Raw genomic sequence first — 19,870 nt, forward strand, 5'->3', positions numbered from 1 at the left:
ATGCTATCTAACTAGGTGTTATGCTTTTTGTTGCTCTCTCCACCCAAGCACTCTTGTAATTCTCATTAGGAATCTATTCTAATGAAATGCCCACTATGTTCATGTTAATTTCCGCTACACATAAGTTATTAGGCCATTAAATGTTACAGCATCACTCCCAGGCGGGATTTGTTACCATGTATGAGATAGTGATGTGTGTGAACACACTTAGGACCGTCGAGGCATTTTTCCCTTACTAGGAGGTTTTTTCTCGTGTGCATTGTACATACGTCCATCATTCTAGGGTTTTTCCCTTGTGCATTGTATATATGTCCATCATTCTAGGGCTAACTTATCATTCCATTGTGCATTAAGAAATATAATCTCTTTTGTGTACCTTAAGCTTCTTCATCTTCTCCAAGCTGTGTGTGTTTCTGTGCTTCAAACAATTTTTTGCTATGGCTGAAAATGTCTCGAAATGTACTATGGGCACCCTCCGTTCCGATCGAGGGGGGGAGTATATGTCACTTACGGAAATGGCACTTACGGAAAAACAGGTCACTTACGGAAATGGCACACTGTATGGTCAAAAGTCAAGCTTTGCCGCATTCTTTTTGGCTTGAGGCCATCATGTGTGCCACTTATGTACTTAACAGGTGTCCTACGAAATCTTTGCAATCTATTACTCCATATGAAGCATGGCATGATAGAAAGACTTCTATTGAGCACATGCGTGTTTTTGGCTGTTTGGCATATGCTTTGGTGCCACAAGTGCAACGAAGAAAATTGGATGATAAGGCTGTCAAATGTATTTTTGTTGGTTATAGTGCTGAAAGCAAAGGTTACAGGTTGTATCATCCGCAAACAAAACATATTCTGGTTTCTCGGGATGTAGTGTTTGTGGAAAATTCTGTTCAGCCCTTGTTGTCATGTACTAGAGACAGTAATGTAAGCTCACAGGACATTATGACACTTTGTTGCCTCTTTTCGGTGGTGGAAATACGAATGTAAGTTCCAATGAGGCAAATGTACAACCTATGCGGGTTTCTGAAAATGTTCTAGATCAGCCTACAACTGATGCAGATGTACATGATGTACTTGATGAGGAAAGGGCTGAAAATGAGCAGGCTAGAGGTATGCCAAAATGGCTAGTGCAAACTTTGCGTGACAGTAAATTGGATGCACCTTTGTCTAGTCGTACTCGTTCAAGCTCTCACCATGCATCTTATGCATCAGATTGTTATGCTTTGGCTGTGTCTAGCTTACATGATGTTGAGGAGCCTCTGTCTTTTGATGAAGCACAGAATTCAAAAAATTGGATGGTTGCCATGCAATCAGAATATGATGCACTCATAGAAAATGACACATGGACTTTATGTGATTTGCCTCCTAGCAAAAAGGCCATTGGCACGAAGTGGGTTTACAAGTTGAAACGCAAGCCGGATGGTGAGATCGATCGCCATAAGGCTCAACTTGTTGCAAAGGGTTATGCAAAGCAAAAAGGCATAGATTATGAAGAGACTTTTGCTCCCACTTGTCGTATGACTACTGTGTGTTTTCTATGTGCATTGGCATCTCATTTTGGTTGGGATGTACATCAATCAAACATTGTTACTGCTTTCTTGAATGGTGACATATTTGAGGAAGTTTATGTAATGCAGCCTCGCAATTTTGTCATAAAAGGACAAGAGGACAAAGTGTGCAAATGTAACAAGGATTTGTATGGGTTGAAGAAATCTCCTCGTGCTTGGTATGAGAAAGCTAACACTCATTTGGTCAAACAAGGCTTTCGTAATAGTCCAACAGAAAGCACATTGTATGTAAAGCGTGAGGGTGATGTACTTCTCATTGTGGTTCTTTATGTTGATGATTTGTTGATCACTGGACCAAATGAGAGACATATTGCTGAATTTAAGGTTGATTTGAATGCTACTTTCAAGATGAAAGATTTGGGGCTGTTGCATCATTACTTGGGTATACAGTTTAAGCAGTGTGATGATGGTATTGCCTTGTGTCAGAAAAGTTACATAGAGACATTGCTATGTAAGTTTGGACTTGAGGATTGCAAACCTATTTCCACTCCCATGGAAACAGGTTTGAAGTTGATTCTACATTATGATGGCGATCCTGCTATATGTATGCAACACGAGGCCGGATATTCAGTTTGCAGTCTCACAGGTCAGCAGATTTATGCATAGCCCAGGGTCTAAGCATTGGTAGGCTGTCAAGAGGATTTTCCGCTACCTTAGTGGCATTTTACATCTTGGCTTGTTTTATCCCAAGGGGGGATCATTGCGGCCAGACTTACATGCTTTTTCGGACTCAGATTGGGCTGGTTGTTTTGACATGAGAGTGTCCACAAGTGGTTTTTGTTTCATGCTTGGCAGTTCATGTATATCATGGTTGAGCAAGAAGCAACCTACTGTGGCCACTTCGAGTTGTGAGGCTGAGTACAAGACAGTCCTCACAGCTATCTACGGTTGAGTGTGTATGGCTCAGACGCCTTATGGCTGATTTGGGTGTTGGACAAGACACTGCTAACACTATCTACAATGATAGTCAAAGCGCATTGGCAGTTGCGAAGAACCCAGTTTTTCATGCTCGCACAAAGCACATTGAGGTGCATTACCACTATGTCAGGGAGAGGCTCTCAGCACGAGAGATCAGCTTGGCTTATGTGCCAACATAGGACAACCTTGCAGATCTTTTCACAAAGGCATTGTCTTGTGAGAAGCTTGAAGCTTTCCGCAAAGCTTTGGGCTTACTCCCCTTTGTGGACTGATCATGTCCTCAGAGCATGCCACTTCCCTTTACTCATGTGCCAGCTCTCGTTCACTGCATCACTCCAGGGGGGATTTGTTACCATATACATGTGGTAGTGATGTGTGTGAACACACTAGGACCACCGGGGCATTTTTTCCCTCTTTAGGAGGTTTTTTCCCCAGTGCATTGTATATACGCCCATCACTCTAGGGCTATCTATCTTTCCATTGCACACTAAGTAACACACTCTCTATTGTGTGCCTTGAGCTTCCTTCGTCTTCTCCAAGCTGTGTGTGTTTCTCTGCAACCCTAATTCCAACATCTTTCTCTCTTCATGCATGCACCCAAACATAGAAGTGGTTGCTTTTCTCTTAAACTCTAAGAATAATAGGTAAAGGAGAGTTCTATTTACATTGCTGCTTTTGAATTATTTTGGAGAATAAAAGATAAGCAAAATTGATAAACGTTCAAAAGTAATAATAGTGATAACAGTCCTCCCCAATAGGGAAGCAACTGGCCAAAAATAACAAAATTGGGAATCTTCAAAATTTATGTGGAGACGAAGCAGGTCTCCACACGATATAAATTGGATCAAGTACTTAGAGGAAATTTATCATCGCTAATCATAATATCCAAAAAAGAGGAAAACAAAAGTACAATTCACATATCCAAATATGTACAAAATTGGAAGAGGTCTTTGTTAACGAGCCCTCTAACAAAGACAAGAAGAGCATAAAAACAATGGAAAAAAATCACCTTTCACATTGTTCAAAGGACAAAACCTCAATCAAGTATTGATCTAAATGATACAGTGAATAACTGTCAAAGAGCAAACCTCACATAGACTAATAGTCAAAAGGAAAACTTTAGCATCAAATAGCCACTGAATGAACTGTCAAAGGGAAAACCGCGGGTATGAAATACCATAGTCATCAGTCAAAGGGAACACCTCAAGTAACGAATAAGAAATTTTAGCTGTTATGAGTTTTTGCTTTGAAGATACTAAGATGAGAGCAAAAAGACCTTTCTGACATCCAATTGGCACTTTCAAGGCCATGATTGTTGGAAATAGGGTAACTTCGGACTTTGCTTTAAGCGAAAATACCCATGCATGCCTGGAGTAATCATCAATGAAAGTCACGAAGTACAGGTAATTGCCTAAGGACGGAGTTTGCATGGGCCCACAAACATCACTATGCACAAGTTGCAACCTGCATGTGGCCCTAACTGTGAACCATCCTTTGGAAACTTAGAATGCTGCATTTTACACAGAATACAGCCTTCACAAACATGTTTGACAGGTGCTTCAAGAGGCAGCAAAGAAGCAACCATATCAGATTTCTGCAAACGCAGCAAACTGACAAAATTCAGATGATCAAAACGTGCATGGCAAAGTTTTGCATCTGAAATAGCCCTTGAATCTGCAACAGCATTTGCAAAATTTTGTCCACACTTTTCATACAAAGTGAGCTTATACAGCCCATGGCACAAAAGCCCAGATGCAACAATTTCATCATCAAAACTGAGATCATGAATTGTACATCTGTCATCCACAAATTTGACTACAAGTCCAAGTCTAGCAAGTGCGGATATAGACAAGAGATTCTTCTTGATCCCAGGTACATAAAGTGCATCAACAAGTGTGAAGGAGCTGCCATTAGCAGCAGTGAGCACAATCTTTCCAACTCCCTGAACTGGATAAGAGGCGTTGTTGGCACAAGTGACTGAATTCCCCTGAGGGACAGACTCAAGAGAGGTAAACAATTCACGATGTGAGGTAATGTGCTTTGTAGCACCACTGTCGAAATACCACACATGTGAATCTGCAGCACAACTGACAAGCATGCATCATGGACAACAGGATTGTAAGTGCACTCTACGCTAAAAGCCCATTCTGCATCAACATCAGCATTACAGTCTCCTTTCACAGAAGACTCAACAATGGCTGCATTTGTAGTGGAACCAGCATTTGCAGTGGAACCACCCTCTTTCTTCTTAGCCTCTTTGGCCTTCAACTTAGGACACGACTTGATCAAGTGATCATTAGCTTTACAATAATGGCAACGCATCTTATTTTTGCCCTTGTCACCAGAATTTCCAGACGAATTGCTGCCAGAAGAAGCATTAGGAACAGAATTTTTCCCACTCGCAATAGAACCATAAGAAGTGGCTGCATTACTGTTACCACCCTTTCTTTGAGAATCAATAAAAGCATGTTCAACTAAACGCTGCCTAGTCCTCTTTTTTTTGGAAAGTGACTCTTGCAACAGCAATGTGCATAATGCATCAAACTTGAGAACTTCTGGATTTCCTTGGGTCATAAGTCTCCAAGTACTCGCAAAAGTCTGGTAAGAATCTGGTAAGGCATGAAGAACAGTCTGCACAAGGGAACTGTCTGAAATGACTTCACCTGCAGAAATAAGTTGCTCATTGATGTCCTTGACACTAGCAAGGAAAGTGTCCATATCATCTTCCTCATGCATAATCTTCGACTCCAGCTCTTTACGCAGCAAAGCAATTTTAGCCACATTGCGACTTGCATAAAGACCTGCTAGAATATCCCAAGACTGTTTTGCAGATTTTGTTGAACGGATGTGAGGAACAATGGTGCGCTTCACAGACAACGCAATCAATGCATGAGCATGCACATCCTTTACATCCCAATGAGCTTGTTCTGCCGGCAGTAGGCAAAACAACTCTAACAGCAGCAAGACTTGCAACATCCTCAACATCGCCTACATCCTTAGAACCAGGACGTACATCAATGCCCTGCACAATGTTCCAGACGCCCTTTGACACAAGAAGATGTTGCATCATATAAGCCCACATAGGGTAATTGTCCCCATCCAACCTGTCCTCAGCAACAAACATCTTGAACACATGTGTGTTGTTGTTGTCAGCCATGGTAAATGTTGCACCTGATGTGAAAACTGCCCAAAAATAGGAGAAACGGAGCGGGAACAACACGTGCTATATAGCACAAACTGTAGAGGACTGTAACGCACCTGTTATGCAAAAAACGGCCCTGACAGAAACTCTGCACAAAATGACGAAATAGCCTGTGCAGTACTGTCTGTAGTGGAAACGGAGGCCAAAATGAGCCCAAAGCAAAAATCTGAGCAGACCAAGCTCTACAAGCTTGCCCGAAGTATTTGTCAACCTACGAACGCTTGCCGAAGCTCACTGAAATCGGAGAAAGTGAGCAGACGTGTACTGGAGCAGCTGGCGACTAAGCCCGGAAGGATGCAACCTACTCTGATACCAATTGTTGGAATTAGGGTTGCAGAGAAACACACACAGCTTGGAGAAGACAAAGGAAGCTGAAGGCACACAATAGAGAGTGTGTTACTTAGTGTGCAATCGAAAGATAGATAGCCCTAGAGTTACAATGCACGGGGGGAAAAACCTCCTAAAGAGGGAAAAGATGCCCCGGCGGTCCTAGTGTGTTCACACACATCACTACCACATGTATATGGTAACAAAAGAGAATCCCAAAATTGTGTCTTCGTACGCAAGGCACTTTTTTAGTAGGAATCAAATTCTTAACTGTTCACTTTTATACCACCCACCCCCCCCCCCCTCTTTCAAAGCCACAGAGCCATTAGAATCCATCATAGCAAAGCTGCAAAAGATACACTTTTGCCCTCTTTTATGCTAATTTTCTCTCTTAATCATGGCATACACTCTCTCGATTGAGTAGCTCTTGCTCTCTTGTCTTTCATATATTTATACTATTGTAATTCATCGATCGTTTTTGTTGAATTTATTTTGATTTAATAATCAAAGTGTTGTGAAAATGTTGGGAAGATTTCATCAGGAAGCCAACAAGAGCGAATCCGAAAAACTTAGAGAACTTGAGGATGTATGAAAAAACAGATTAATAGAAATTTGCACACACAAACGCTAACAAATTATCAAAAAGGGAAAATAGTCACCCCCTTCTCTTTTCGAGAGTCGCGAACCAGCATCAAGGTTGACAGTGCATTGTGGTATCTACTACGGGAGTCCCACATGCCAAGAATTTTGTAGGCAATGGAGCTCGTAGCCGAACTTCAATGTGGAACATCCTTCCTTAGAAACCCTCCTTGCCCATGCACGTGAAAAATCCCTTAGTGAGCTTAATATCTTGAATCTTGAATTAATAATGCTTCTATGAAATCCTAAGAGCAGCAACAATAGTTCAGCAACTACAATCGTGTGTAGATTGCGGCAGCCACCACGAGCAGTGCAAAGGTGGTCGACAGGAGCGAGAGAAGAGAGAGAGCGGTGAGAGCTACGAGAAAGAGAGAGCAAGAGAGCTTCCCCCTTTGAGCTATGGAGCACTATTCTATGCACTCCTCCTTCCTCTTAGCTTCAAATTCACCCTTATCCCTCAAATCTTCATTAATTCACTCATTTGTGGATTAAGGTGTATGTGAATCCGTTTACACACGAATCTACGTGTAAGCTTTGATACCAATGTTACAAAAATGCATAAACCATTACGGGCTTACCTGACCAAGAGGGGTAGGTCGTCTAGCTCTCTACCCAGCCAACGAGACAATGAGAACTTCACCTCATCCCTTGACCCTTTATATGTGTGGCATGTCTAGTTCAGACGCCCAGGCCCTACGGTCGGGCGGTCTTGCCGTGAATCCCGCCTTGCCGACTCTACGGCCAGAAGAAGGCGGTCAACCTAGTCACCATTGTTACAGGCTACGAGACAATATAGGAGTTGCTTTGACTGTGACTTACCCAAGGTATTATTGGGCCTCATAATATTCTAATTGAAATTAACTATGAGAGTTTCCCTATGATAATACAGATTAGGAAATAGTTACCTCTATAGAGCTTTGATACTAGTTGTTGGAAATTCTGGTGGGTAGATTAAGATTGCATTCATAGTGTTAATACCACAATTCAATTAAATACGTAATTATGGAGTCAACCAAGATAATGGAAACTTCGTTTAATTAACTCGTCAATTGGATACATTCCTCTCTCTTTCACAATGTGTGTAGAGATAGGAGACATTCATAGGAAAAGTGGTGTAGATATGGTTTCTATTGATTGGAGAATGCTTACCTAAAATTATAGTGGTGGAATCCATGACCCATACAAGTGGTTTGATAAAGTAAAAGAGATGAGGCTCCAAGTGGCAAAGAGACAACTCATGGGGTACTTGGCACATATACATGGACAATCTAGAAAAGATATACATGGGAAGGAACAAATTGTTTTTGCCACAACACTTATGCATCTATTTTTGGTTTGTTGAATAAGACATGATTGGGACTTGTGTATTTATAGAGGAAGTCATTAGTGGATTTGTGGTGTATCTTGGCAAGAAGTACTAGGAGGCGGTATAAGGTGTGATTAGATACTTGAATGATATTGAAAAGAGCTACGCACTTTTTTTGGCGGCAAAGAAGCATGTGTGGATGGTTACATGTATAAAGAGTAAGCAGGGAATGTTAGATAACAGATGGTATAAATTAGGCTATTTCTTCACGTTTACTAGTCATGTAGTTTTATGGTGATCTTGTTTCCAAGATTCAACATCTCAATCTACCACAAAAGCAGTGTACGTTTGTGCATCAAAATCTGGCAAGGAAGCTATATGCCTTGTCTAGTGGGAGATATAGGAATTATTGCACATGTTCAAGTTTTGTGTTCTGATCTTCTCCTTGCTGGGATTACATAAGGATGTTTATGATGATGTTTTACATGCCCAATAACCATTTGTTTCTTAATGTTGTAGCAAGGTTAACAATATATAAGGCCTATATAATGACGTAAGGGGAAGAGTATGTGTACTAACCCTCGAGCTCTTACATTGGGCATTGGCTTTGATACGATTGTCATGGTAGTCTAGGTGGTTTTCACCCTAATGTTCAAAAGACACATGCACTAATTTACAAAGGAAGCTTAGCTTGTTCTACTTGTTGGGATTGCATCTTGATGTGCAAGATCATATCTTCTATTGCCAAAAATGCTTGAGAGCCTTTTTTCATCCTTGATAGAGGCATAACACCAAGTTCACCATCTCGAATGATTGTGAACAAAATGTGAAGCTTATGTTGTGTCATCATAAGGGGAGACTGTGAACTCTATTAGTAGAAGCTCGGAACTAGATTGTTTATGATTGTCATGATTATCCAAGGGCAAGTTGGCCTAGTGTTCACAAGCATATATGCACTAGTACAAAGGTAATTCTACTCCACCATACTTAGAAAGTGTGTAACATTATGTAAGGCTTAAATTTTCCTAATACAAGCAAAAAATAGTTCGATGGAAATTCCCATTTGACACATTGCCACTATCATTCCAATAGTCACGAGTCCATCATGGAAAACATGGCTAATAATAGCTACCATCCTACATGTTTTGTGCGTAAATCCAACAACTATCATCATATTTTCATCAAGAAAATATTTACTAGCAAGATTGAATACTTTCTCCAAAACTAGTGTGGCAATATCTTTTAGGAAAATATACCAAAATACCCCTCTAATTGTGGAAATTCCCAAAATACCCCTCAAATTTCACAAATTCTCAAAATACCCTCGTATCTATTCTGGTTGGATTGCTCAAGATTTTCCAATCTTTATTCCTTTTCGACAACTGAGATCCATTTGTGAGTGCTTAGCATGTAATTTGTCACAAATTACCTCGCAAAAAAAAGGACAATTATGTCTAAAAATAAGAAAGCAATTCATCTCCAAACCTACATAACCAATGTAAATTCTGGCATTTTGGGAACTTATGACAAAATATTGGAGGCATTCTGGGAATTTTTTAAAATTTGAGTATTTCGGGAATTTCCACAAAGTAGAGAGGTATTTTGGTAATTTTCCCTATCTTTTGATTGTTTACTTTTGTAAATATAGTTAGTATTGAAAGGTACTTTCATAGTAGTTTAAAAAATAAGTAAAACCGTGTTGTTTATATAAAACACGGGGTCAATTATCTACTTAGTTAACTAAAACAAGTTCGCACACCGACCATTGGGTTACTAATTTTGAAGGTCTAGTGGGTCCCATACTTTTGCTTAGCTTAAACATGAGCTCCTACATGGTGTCAAGAAGTTTTGGTGTCAAGAAGTTTGTAAAGCCAAATCTTATTAGCACCAATGTTTGGAAAAAGTGTTGTCTCAACTTACAATCATGCCACTGTAAGGATTCAAAAAAATGCCAAATTGAGAGGAGCAAGAGAAAAAGGGGAAAAATATAGTTTAGATTTTACAAAATATAGTGGAGAAAATAGCAAAAAGTAGCTAAAATATCCTATTGGAGAAATGAATATAGGAAGTATCTATAGTACCATGAGGACCATTTTGGAGGTAACTCACAAAGTGTTTGAAAGGGGAAGTTGATTACATTGATGGAGTGTAGGACCTTGTCATCATATCGACGTGCTATTTGGTATACCCATGTTGGTGATACCTTCTTTGGAGCTAGGATACATAAGAGTGTAAGGTACTTGGACGTCGCCATATCTATTAAACAGCTTTGGATTACTGTTTCTTTCATTGATATTCCGCTCCACTGCAACAAGCCTGTCTTGAAACCTTTTAAAGGCATGCATCACCTCTGCATTGTTGGTCCAATATGGTGACGACCTCTGCCCAAGGTACTCCTCATTGGAAGCATGTGTTGACAGGAGCTCAATGATGGCAAGACCAAGAATTGCTTGGAAAGGCGATGATATCGATGACAGAAAGAAAGACTCCGGATTTTCAAAAAAGGAATCATATTCAGGGGTACCTGGAGAAGGCACAAGTCGACGCCCCATTGTCGGCCTATATGGAAAGTGCCCTGCGAATGGGTATTGGCCAAAATTCACAGCAGCGTGATGGGCAGATGCCAACCATATGATAGTCGTCAATACCGACGCTAGACTGTCGATGCTATGCATTGAAGGCCACCATGGTTCATCTTTCTTGTCACCATGCCCCTTTTCTATCACTTCTTGCCACCATCTTTGTAGCTCGACGTCATGCTTCACATCCATGTCTGCTTTGTAGTAAATGGCTACATAGTCCCCCACCCATGTCTGTACTGCCTCCCACACTTCCAATCCATCTACTGCATACGGATAGTCCTCTATCAATAGTCTCACTCCATGTTTGGCATTTGAATCCTGCACCGCCATTCCTCTGATTCGACCCATGAAATGAGTTATCATAGCCATCAAACAATTTTAGGCATCCAAGACTATTCTGGTAATTTTCCTTCTTAAAAGCTCACCTTTTGATTAAATCAGCTGGTAAACCTTGCTCGTTGAATTGCCAGCCCTTGTACATTGCAGACGATAGCTCAAGGGAATACCTTCCTACTGTGAATGTCCGCTCAACAAGCCCACCCTGGAGTACATTTCCTGTATCTGCATTGAGAAGAATCTTTCGAGCTATAGCATTGATGTTCAACGTATTCTTGAAATGAGGGAGGAGCAATATCATTAAAGGATGCATAGCACTGAGCTGCCGATGAGAGGCGATGATGAAGGGCTCTATGGAAGCATGGGTCCTTACACTACAAAAACAAGACCAAAAAACCAGCACCCATGCGTTATTTTGAGAGCATACACATGCACAAGCATAACAAATGAAAGGCCACAATCCGAAAATGTCACTTACAAATGGCTGACAAGTTGATGTACTGGTGTATCGTTAAGAATGGCATGAGTTTTTGCAAGCTTCCATAGCCCATGTTGATGCTTATCAGAAGTAAGGGGGGGGACAAACACTCTATCAAGGCTTCCTTTCTCTGCAGGCAGGCTCAACTCTATGGCTACTGGCATCAAAGCACCTTTCTTTGTTAGAAAGAAAATAGATCGAGAGGCATACGCCTTGTGATTCTGCAATGCATTGATCCTCTTAATGAATGGTAAGAAGGCATCATGGTAGTCCAGCATGTAGAGCTTGTTTTGCCTCAATGCCTGAATGTACAGGCGCAAATACAAAATCGAAAGTTAATTAAGAGCCGAAAATAGCACAACCTTAATTTGCTAGCTTGCCTCGTTCTATGTACAATGTAGAAAGGCATTATGGATAGATTATCTGCATGGACACCTAGATTAGCTACCTTGCCATCTTGTAACCACATCATCACCATCATCATCTATCTTCCAAGCAGTGACTGCATGGCAACTAATTGCAAGGATTCCTACAAAAGGAGTGAGGTGTGGCCGGTCAAGTCAGGTGAAGATTTTTCAACTTGGTCATTAATGGTCATGCTTAGGATCATTTATGTGGCTATCCAGTCTCTCACAGTTTGTACAGAGCTTGGCCATTAATGGTCATGCTTAGGATCATTTATGGTCATGCTTAGCCCGGGTTTTGACTCTTTATATGGCTATCCAGTCTCTCGCAGTATTGGATAGAGCAACTTGTTTCACTACATGAAAATACAGGAAAAGAAGGAAACCCCAAATTCAGACCTAACATGACCAACTGGACCAAACTGAAAGTGTTTACTTGAGGGAATCCCAATTCCTCAGGTAACCTCTGAAGCCATATCCCTTCACGAGTACTCATCCTTAGCATTTATCATAAATCACTTCTGTTGCACATTACACCTACACCCATATATATAGGGAGGTAGGGTTGGGTAGGGCAAACACCCAAAAGGAAAAATGTTGGAACTTGGAAGAACCTAAAAACCAGAGAGAGAAGAGATAATGATATTGAGAGAGAGAGAGAGAGAGAGAGAGAGAGAGAGAAGACTAACACCAGATGGGGTCCCAAACCCCCTCCAAGGGCCCCCCTCTCTAGATCACTAGAGAGGTTTTTGCTTTAGATTGCATGAATGTTAATACAATGGTTCTAAATGGTCCTAGATGTTGAGATGTTGATGGGATCTTGCTATTGATGCGTGGATCTACGATGCTAAGGCTGAAAACTGAAAACGTTGGGCTGATTTGACTTTAACTGCAACCTGACAATGAGACTAGGCCGCAATCTGATAACGCTTGGCTGATTCTGCTACTGAAGTTGGCGATGGGCTGATGGGTGAAAACGTTGGCAATAGCTTTGCCCAGCCAAGCCTTCAGGTTATATTAAAGGTCACCCCGAGGGTCACCATTTCCACAAGTCAATCACTACCACAGCACCAACAGCACCCAGCCTGGCGTTTTAAGCATGCAGCATCAAATCCACCTACAAAGTGCCTGGGCAAGTCTTGCTTACAAGCTCACTAAGGTGCCAGTTGCTAGGTTGTCCTAAACCCTAGAAGTAGGAGTTAGCTTGTCCACATGCACATGACAGGCAGTCATTCATCATGGTTTCACTCTTTAACATTTTCTCTCGCTCTCACACGCTACTCCATCCGCACACTTACATTTACATCACTGCTCGTCCGTCTCGTTGAAGTCCATGCAACACGAAGTTCTTGTCTCTTGCAAAGTCTTTCTACTCAAGGTGATTTTGGTGGCCCAAAAGGTGGAAATTGACCAAACAATTCATGCACACGAAGCCACGCAACAATGCCGTAAATTGCTCCACTCTTTAACTATTCCTAATCGTCCTTTGTTGCCATTTTCCATAGACTTTATATCAGTGAGAGAAAATATGAAAGCAAAAGATCAAAACAACAGCACAAACCGATAGTTACAGGAGATGGTCATTTTAAAGCTTGCATTCCCCCATTCCTTTTCCAAGGTTTTGCATTCCAAATACCCATTTCGTGTTTTAGACATGACTATCCATAACAAAGAATGGCAATTCATGCCCGTTTCTGTTCCCCGTTCCATGTTCCGATTTTCCGTTCCCGATCACTATGGCACAAACATTTACTCACACCATGAAGACCCCTTTACCCAACCACTCATCACCTCACATGCACACAGCTGCATGAGCACACACCTTACACAAACTAGTGTGCATGCGCCCACATCGTACACAAACGTGACAAGCACGTGCAGAATGCGAGCAAGGAAAGAGTTCAATATCCTAATAGAGGCAAACACCTAAAACCTGAAAACGAAAACAGCAAAAAGAGAAAAAGAAAAAAAAAAAAGAGGATCACATATAAGGGAAGGCAACACAAAAAGAACGTGACAAGTTGAAAACTAAAAGACATAGTACACAGGGCAAAAGGAAGAAGGCGCACGGTGCCGAGGGCAGATCGAAGCAACGCTGGGCAGAGGCGCTTGCAGGCCATGCGGCAAACTTTTCCTTCGTCTCTCTCTCTCTCTCTCTCTCTCTCTCATCGCTGCCAGCAAACCCAATAAGAAGATGAAGCGAGGTCTTGAAAACTAGCAGCAACAGACCCACAGCCCCTTTAAGGACAGGCCGCCCATCAATGTGCATCAAACACAGAGTGGCAATGTAGATCAATGCAGAGATCAAACCTGCAGAATAAAGCAAAGGCTATGTAAGCTGCAACCCCACTTCTGTCATTTCACTTGCTTTTCTGGAATAATGAAGTTCTATAGGCGCGGCTCTGTGAGGGAGCCTGTCCTTTAAAGCTGTCATGGAACCTCTCTCGTTCTCTTCATGTTAAGCTTAAGTTCCCAAAGTAATCAGGAGGCAACTTCTCCTCCTGGTTTTGCCTCAGTTATCTTTATTTTCTGTGTTGAGAGGGTTTCCCCTGGACATATCCATTTTCAACTGGTTTTCATTCCTCCTCTCAATTTTGAAATATGGCATTGGGAATCGAAACCAGATCACCAGGCTTCAATCCCGATAGCTCGACTTTGTGCGCACCCAACCAGACAATTGGCTACTGTCCTGTTTGCATAGTAGTACAGTCTCACAGCCTTCTGAGATTTGTTATTATGTAGATTCAGGGTTTAGGGTTTAGGGTTCAAGCAAGAGCAAAAGATGCTCGAGAACATGACCGCGAAAAACACGAATTGAAATGAAACCGAAGTTATGGAAAAGGAGGGCCTACCTCTGCAGCAGTCATTCCCTCCAAGTAGGGCTCTATGTGATCCGGTCTGATGGCAGAGACTGGCGGTCCATATTCTTGGGGATCAAGCTTACTCACAGGAGGGAAGACCTACAGAAAAGCCTCATTTGTGAACTCATTCAGAAGGAGTTCTAAAATCCCAAGAAAAGTGCAGTGCATGCTTACTTTCACCCTCTCAATGGTGAAGGGATGCATCCCACCAAGAGTCTGACGACCGAATTCGACATCAGTATTCCATGCATCCTTGTTTTCTACACCATCAATGCATGCATATGAGTATTATACTGACATTCCTACTTTAAAGAATCTTATGATTTCTCTATGTTTCTAGTTCTCAATGTACAAATTCACCATGCAATCAATAAGCAAAAGGTTGTTTTTCAGACATACTATGGATGACAAGGGGAAGTGGAAATTTAAGAAGGCTTGTATTGCCCGTGCTCCTATCAGTAGTTAGCTGGGATAAGATCTCATAAGCAGGCCTCATATACTCTTCTTCTTCTTCTTTACTAGCTTGTAAAGACGGCGTGGCTGGAAGATCTATCCCTTTTGCATAGAGATTGTAAACATCTTTCATGGTCTTGAATTGCTCAATGCCCTTGAAAACGGACTTCACTGCAGGTAAAAGGAGGTGAGACACCGCTTTGATCGCACCAGCTGTAAAATCTGCGGTCTTTGTGTAGTCAAATATCTCATCTCTCGGAATATATATGAGCTCCAAGAGAGAAACTGGTTTCTCTGTTTTTGGATCTGTAAGAACCAATAAAAAATCAAAAGCATTGACAGGCAATTATTGTGCTACCTTTCCTTAGTAGAGAGGATCCAAGACCCCCAATACAATACAAATTCCAGTGGTGAATGCCACACCGATGCAATCTTTCATAGCTTAACAACACACTTGTGATTAATGTAATGCAAATCCCAAAAAATAGACGAGTATATGGCGAAACACATCAGTCGTAATGCTTCGTTCAAAACCATAGCCACAAACATGTAGGCAAGCATGCACTTCAGCAATGACCAAAATGCATAGACATTTCACCCCATGTTTCAACACACACAATTTCAAGCTTGGAAGCACATGTCTCTATGTCCTAACTGTAGGCCACCATCCAATAAAACTTACCTGACTTGTTGCGTTCACGGCCCGTGCGGCATCTTCTTGGATAAGGAAACTCTTTTGATCCTCCTAAAGTAGGTCTTGCATTGTTCTCTCCTTCATCGGGGGTCCCAAGGTCATTGTAAACATCATAATCATAAATTCTATCGACATTTTTTCTTTCTCCCGTTCCATCACCTTGTAGCATTTTGAGCTCCTCATTTCGCAAACCCATAAGGCCTGGTGGTGTTTGATTGGGGAGGTAGGCCTATGTGCATAAAATGCAGGACTATCAAGAGATGTATAATGCCAAAAAACTGTGGAACAAGCATCCATGTCCATAACAACATAAATATATATCTACACATACGTGTGCTTGTGTGTGTGTATGTGTGTGTAGAAGATGGTTGTTACTAGGTCTTTCTACTAGATAGAAGAAAAATTATACATATAAAGCTTACCATACCCATAGACAAGTAGACCAAAAGGGAAGAGGGCCAAGGAAGAGAGTGAAGAAAATCAAGCCTTTCATTATACACACATGATATGTGTGCATGTAAACGTGTACGTACAACGTTTAGATGTGTGTGTGTGTGTGTGTGTGTGTGTGTGTGTAAACGCATACAATCAGACATGATACATGTATAGACAATAGAAAAACATGCATAATAGGTGGGAGAGGAGTGAAATGAATCAAAGATGAGCTTCCCTTAAACCATTAATTGATGAGGTTAGATTTCTATGCCCCTTTGCCTTTCAGAAAATGCAGCGTAAGCGACAACATTCCGAAACTACAATACTTGACCCAAAGGACCTTGAATCATCCGCACCTGATTGGTGAAAAAAACACGGGGGCTGTTGTAGTTGGTGGCATTGTAGATCCAAGAGTGACAAGAAAAATAAAGATGCTGGCCAGGATTATCAGGATCGTGAAGAGTTGCTGACTCAAGGTAAAACTCGTCGTGATGGTGGTTCTTCACAAGAAGGGCACCTGGACGACCAAATTCTTTGTCTATGGTAAAGGTGATGGAATATGTCGAGCCCTGATCCGCTGCCAGTTGATTGTGCTGTGCATCCCAATTTTGAAGCTCCGCATTCTTGCTCACACGTGCTGCCCCATCAGTTGCTGCTTAGAAAAAATGCACTCTCTCATAAGCATTCAGGCTGCTTTATGAATACATTTGAATATAAGCCAGGAATCCAAGAAGCTCGCACATTCCAAAAAGGGTGGGTAGAATCATTGGTTGTTCTATGCAACTAGCACACTTGAGAAAGGAAGTAAGTGTGAGTGAGGATGCATGTGTGTGTGGGTGGGTGTGCGTGGATGCGTCCACGGACATACTTCAGTGGTTGAGGTTTTCTATGATTGTTTCTAGCTTTTTGGACCCATCTTGAGTGGCCATATCTTGTGCATTCCTCTAATCCATGAAAATTTAGTTTTACCCAAAAGAATATGTGTGTGTGTGTGTGTGTGTGTGTGCGTGCGTGCGTGTGTGTGTGTGTACGCATGCATGTAGTGTTCTTTGTATGCTTGTGTGCTTCAGTATAGGAGATATTGCATGGACTTTATGTGGTTTACAATTCTGAGGTTTTGCAACAGAACTACAGCAATACGCTAAAAATGCGTATATGCAGCAAACCATACAGGGAATGAAATATTTGGGGAGAGAACAGCAGAATACCTGATAAGCTATGAGAGCTTACAAGCTGAAACTTAACTTTTTGCCCCAAAAATTCATCAATCTGACCTCTTATGTGGGCAACCTGATGATCAAGAAAAAGAAGGAAAAAAAGGGTCCAAATTTTGTTTTTGCTAACTTTTAAAAAGTCCCCACATCTTTGAAGCTTTAAGGAAAAGGTAGGGGGGAAGAGACCTGGTCATTCAAATCAACAAAGCCTTTCCGACGAAGGAGAACTGTGCCGGAGAAATGCGGCAGAAGGCGGTCTTCAAGTTGTTGTTGCTGCTCATGATCAGCACTTGCATGTGGGAGAAATAATCTCTTCACAAAAGCTGCCATCTTCTTTAGCAGCATCACTATAAATGAAATGCATTCCATTTTTGTTGCAAACCACAGGGAATATAAGAATCAGTATCCGTTTCTAAAAAAGCACTTAACAGCCAGACACAAACTTTTGCTCGTAAACCGAATTAAAAAACCCTTGACAGGAAAATGAAAGCTTTTAACAAGCCCACTTTCTTGCTTGAGCACCCACTGCCCACAACAAAGCAAGCTCAAGAAAATGGCTAATCTGTCTGCTTAAAAGAAGGGTTTTTTTTTCAAGTAAAAAAAAGAAAATCCTGGGCACGGACACAGAGAGCTAGAGAGAGAGCTGGTTCTATGTTTCTGCATAGCCAAGCTTAACAAGGGAGCAAGTTGACGGTGGCTCTCCCACAGCTTAAAAAGAAATAAGGGAATTTACGTACACTGCAGATTTAAAGTAAAAAACACTCTATTCTAAAGAAGCTAGGGACCTTACTGTGCAGCTTTGATGTAGCAAAGACTCATTCCAAAATGCTAGGCTAATGCCTTTTCTTAGAAGCCAGACGCACCGTGCTGGCAATGTGTGTGCGAGAGAGAGAGAGAGAGAGAGAGAGAGAGAGAGAGAGAGAGAGAGAGGCGGGGCGACTCTTAAGCTTTGAAGTTTAAACGCGCGTCTCTCTCTCTCTCTCTCTCTCTCTCTCTCTCTCGCAGAGTTCCCAATTGATTTGGCTACGTCTTGAGTTTGAAACGATCTACATGTACCTCAAGGCTCACACTGTACACACACAGTTTCCCTCTATTATAAGGGTACTTCCACACTAAGGCTGGTGTCACACTGGGACGGGGAATGGATGGCCATGTTGATTTGGCATCCGCTCATTCGCCGTTGCAAAAAGAGAAAGCTGGCCGCGAGAGGATGTCAGAGGGGCGGCTTCGCATGCCTGGCCAACTTTCCAAATGTGCGGCCATCTGCAAAAGTACACGCGCGATAGCAGTTGAGAGGGTTTGAGCCCTGACTTGCAACGCCAAGGACGGATGATCTACCACTTGGGCTACTCTCATTGCTTGAGGAGAACCTCAACAAGGTCCAGTTGATGACTTGGACATTAACCCCACCTGAACACATGTGTTTGTGAGACCACTGAAGTCAAATCAAAATCGCATGGAGCTTCTTTTACGATTACCCCCTCCGTGTGGGGGGCACCTAAGTCTTTTGAGTTCACAACTCATTAGATAGATCTTTCAAGTCTCTTGGGATTAGTAGGTGAAAGGATATAAGTCCCAAAAAGGACTGCCCTTCCGCCGAAATGTCCAACACTCTTTGGTTTAGAGCGTTAGAACTAAATCAAACATGAAAGCCATAGTTCCTACCACTTTAAAGCTTCTCTTGTTCTTTCTCTTATAGCCCGCACACAACTCACCATGGTTACCTTGATTACGTAATACCGATTTCTCGAAAGGAGCAAGAAGAGGCATGCCACTTGGCATTCATTGATTTGTTTCAAGAATTAACGAAGATAGAGAGAGAGAGAGAGAGAGAGAGAGAGAGAAGCGTGCCGTTTTATTAGAGAGAAAAGCACCCTTCTGTTTTTAGAGAGCAAAGCAAAGCATGGCCGTCTGTTTTTAGAGATAAAAGAAAAGCATGGCCGCGGCCACCCAATTTATATAGCACCCAGCAGAGAGAGATCAAGCAATTCCCTAGCGCAGAGACAGAGAGAGAGAGAGAGAGAGAGAGAGAGAGAGAGAGCAAGCAAGGCAACTGACGCGGAGCAAGTGCAGAGCAGAGCTTGGAGAGGTAATTCGTTAATATTTTCTGTAGTCTTGCTTTTCGGGGAGAGAGAAAGAGAGAGAGAGAGAGTCGTGCAGGGCGTGCACCTTGCTGTAGAAACGAAAGTGCTACCCAGAGACGGACTGCCGCGGGGGGGGAGAGAGACGGACTGCCGCGGGGGGGGGGGGGGGGGGAGAGAGAGAGAGAGAGAGAGAGAGAGAGAGAGAGAGAGAGAGAGAGAGAGAAGCTGTCACGTACAGCTCCCCTGTTTGCATCCCCAAGGCCCGCCCCTCTGCATCCCCAAGGCCTGTCTCTGCATCCCCAAGGCCCGTCCCTCAGTGCACTTCACCTGCTCTTCTCCTCCTTCTCTATGGCCCTGCTTGTAGTG

General features: G+C 42.2%; 1 protein-coding gene across 2 annotated transcripts; it reads right to left on the reverse strand.

Annotated features, from left to right (window-relative positions):
• Positions 1 to 9,899: 9,899 nt before the first annotated feature.
• LOC147460929 (linoleate 9S-lipoxygenase 6-like) lies at positions 9,900 to 18,365 on the reverse strand. 2 transcript variants are annotated; one of them, XM_086508617.1, is made up of 11 exons: positions 18,211 to 18,365; positions 17,607 to 17,767; positions 17,415 to 17,496; positions 16,563 to 16,858; positions 15,760 to 16,000; positions 15,024 to 15,383; positions 14,799 to 14,884; positions 14,616 to 14,723; positions 11,360 to 11,661; positions 10,971 to 11,255; positions 9,900 to 10,879 (listed from the first exon to the last, which is right to left on the reverse strand). In XM_086508617.1, coding segments are annotated over exons 1-11 (2,676 nt in total). In that variant the 5' UTR covers positions 18,212 to 18,365; the 3' UTR covers positions 9,900 to 10,125. The 2 variants fall into 2 exon arrangements, with proteins under 2 accessions (XP_086364743.1, XP_086364742.1); XM_086508616.1 differs by lacking the exon at positions 18,211 to 18,365 and having other exon boundaries at positions 17,607 to 18,145.
• Positions 18,366 to 19,870: the final 1,505 nt, after the last annotated feature.

Source organism: Adiantum capillus-veneris, chromosome 3 (assembly GCF_014529385.1).
Source record: "Adiantum capillus-veneris isolate H3 chromosome 3, ASM1452938v2, whole genome shotgun sequence".
Classification (NCBI taxonomy): Eukaryota; Viridiplantae; Streptophyta; class Polypodiopsida; order Polypodiales; family Pteridaceae; genus Adiantum; species Adiantum capillus-veneris.

Excerpts from the sequence above, each read along its gene's own strand:
- LOC147460929 (XM_086508616.1), bottom strand. The coding sequence starts at position 17,789 with ATGGAATGCATTTCATTTATAGTGATGCTGCTAAAGAAGATGGCAGCT. Across the intron at positions 16,001-16,562 it reads GTGTTTTTTTCACCAATCAG|GCCTACCTCCCCAATCAAAC; the intron begins GTGCGGATGATT and ends TTATGCACATAG. Across the intron at positions 11,662-14,615 it reads AGGGAATGACTGCTGCAGAG|GCATTGAGGCAAAACAAGCT; the intron begins GTAGGCCCTCCT and ends CTGTACATTCAG.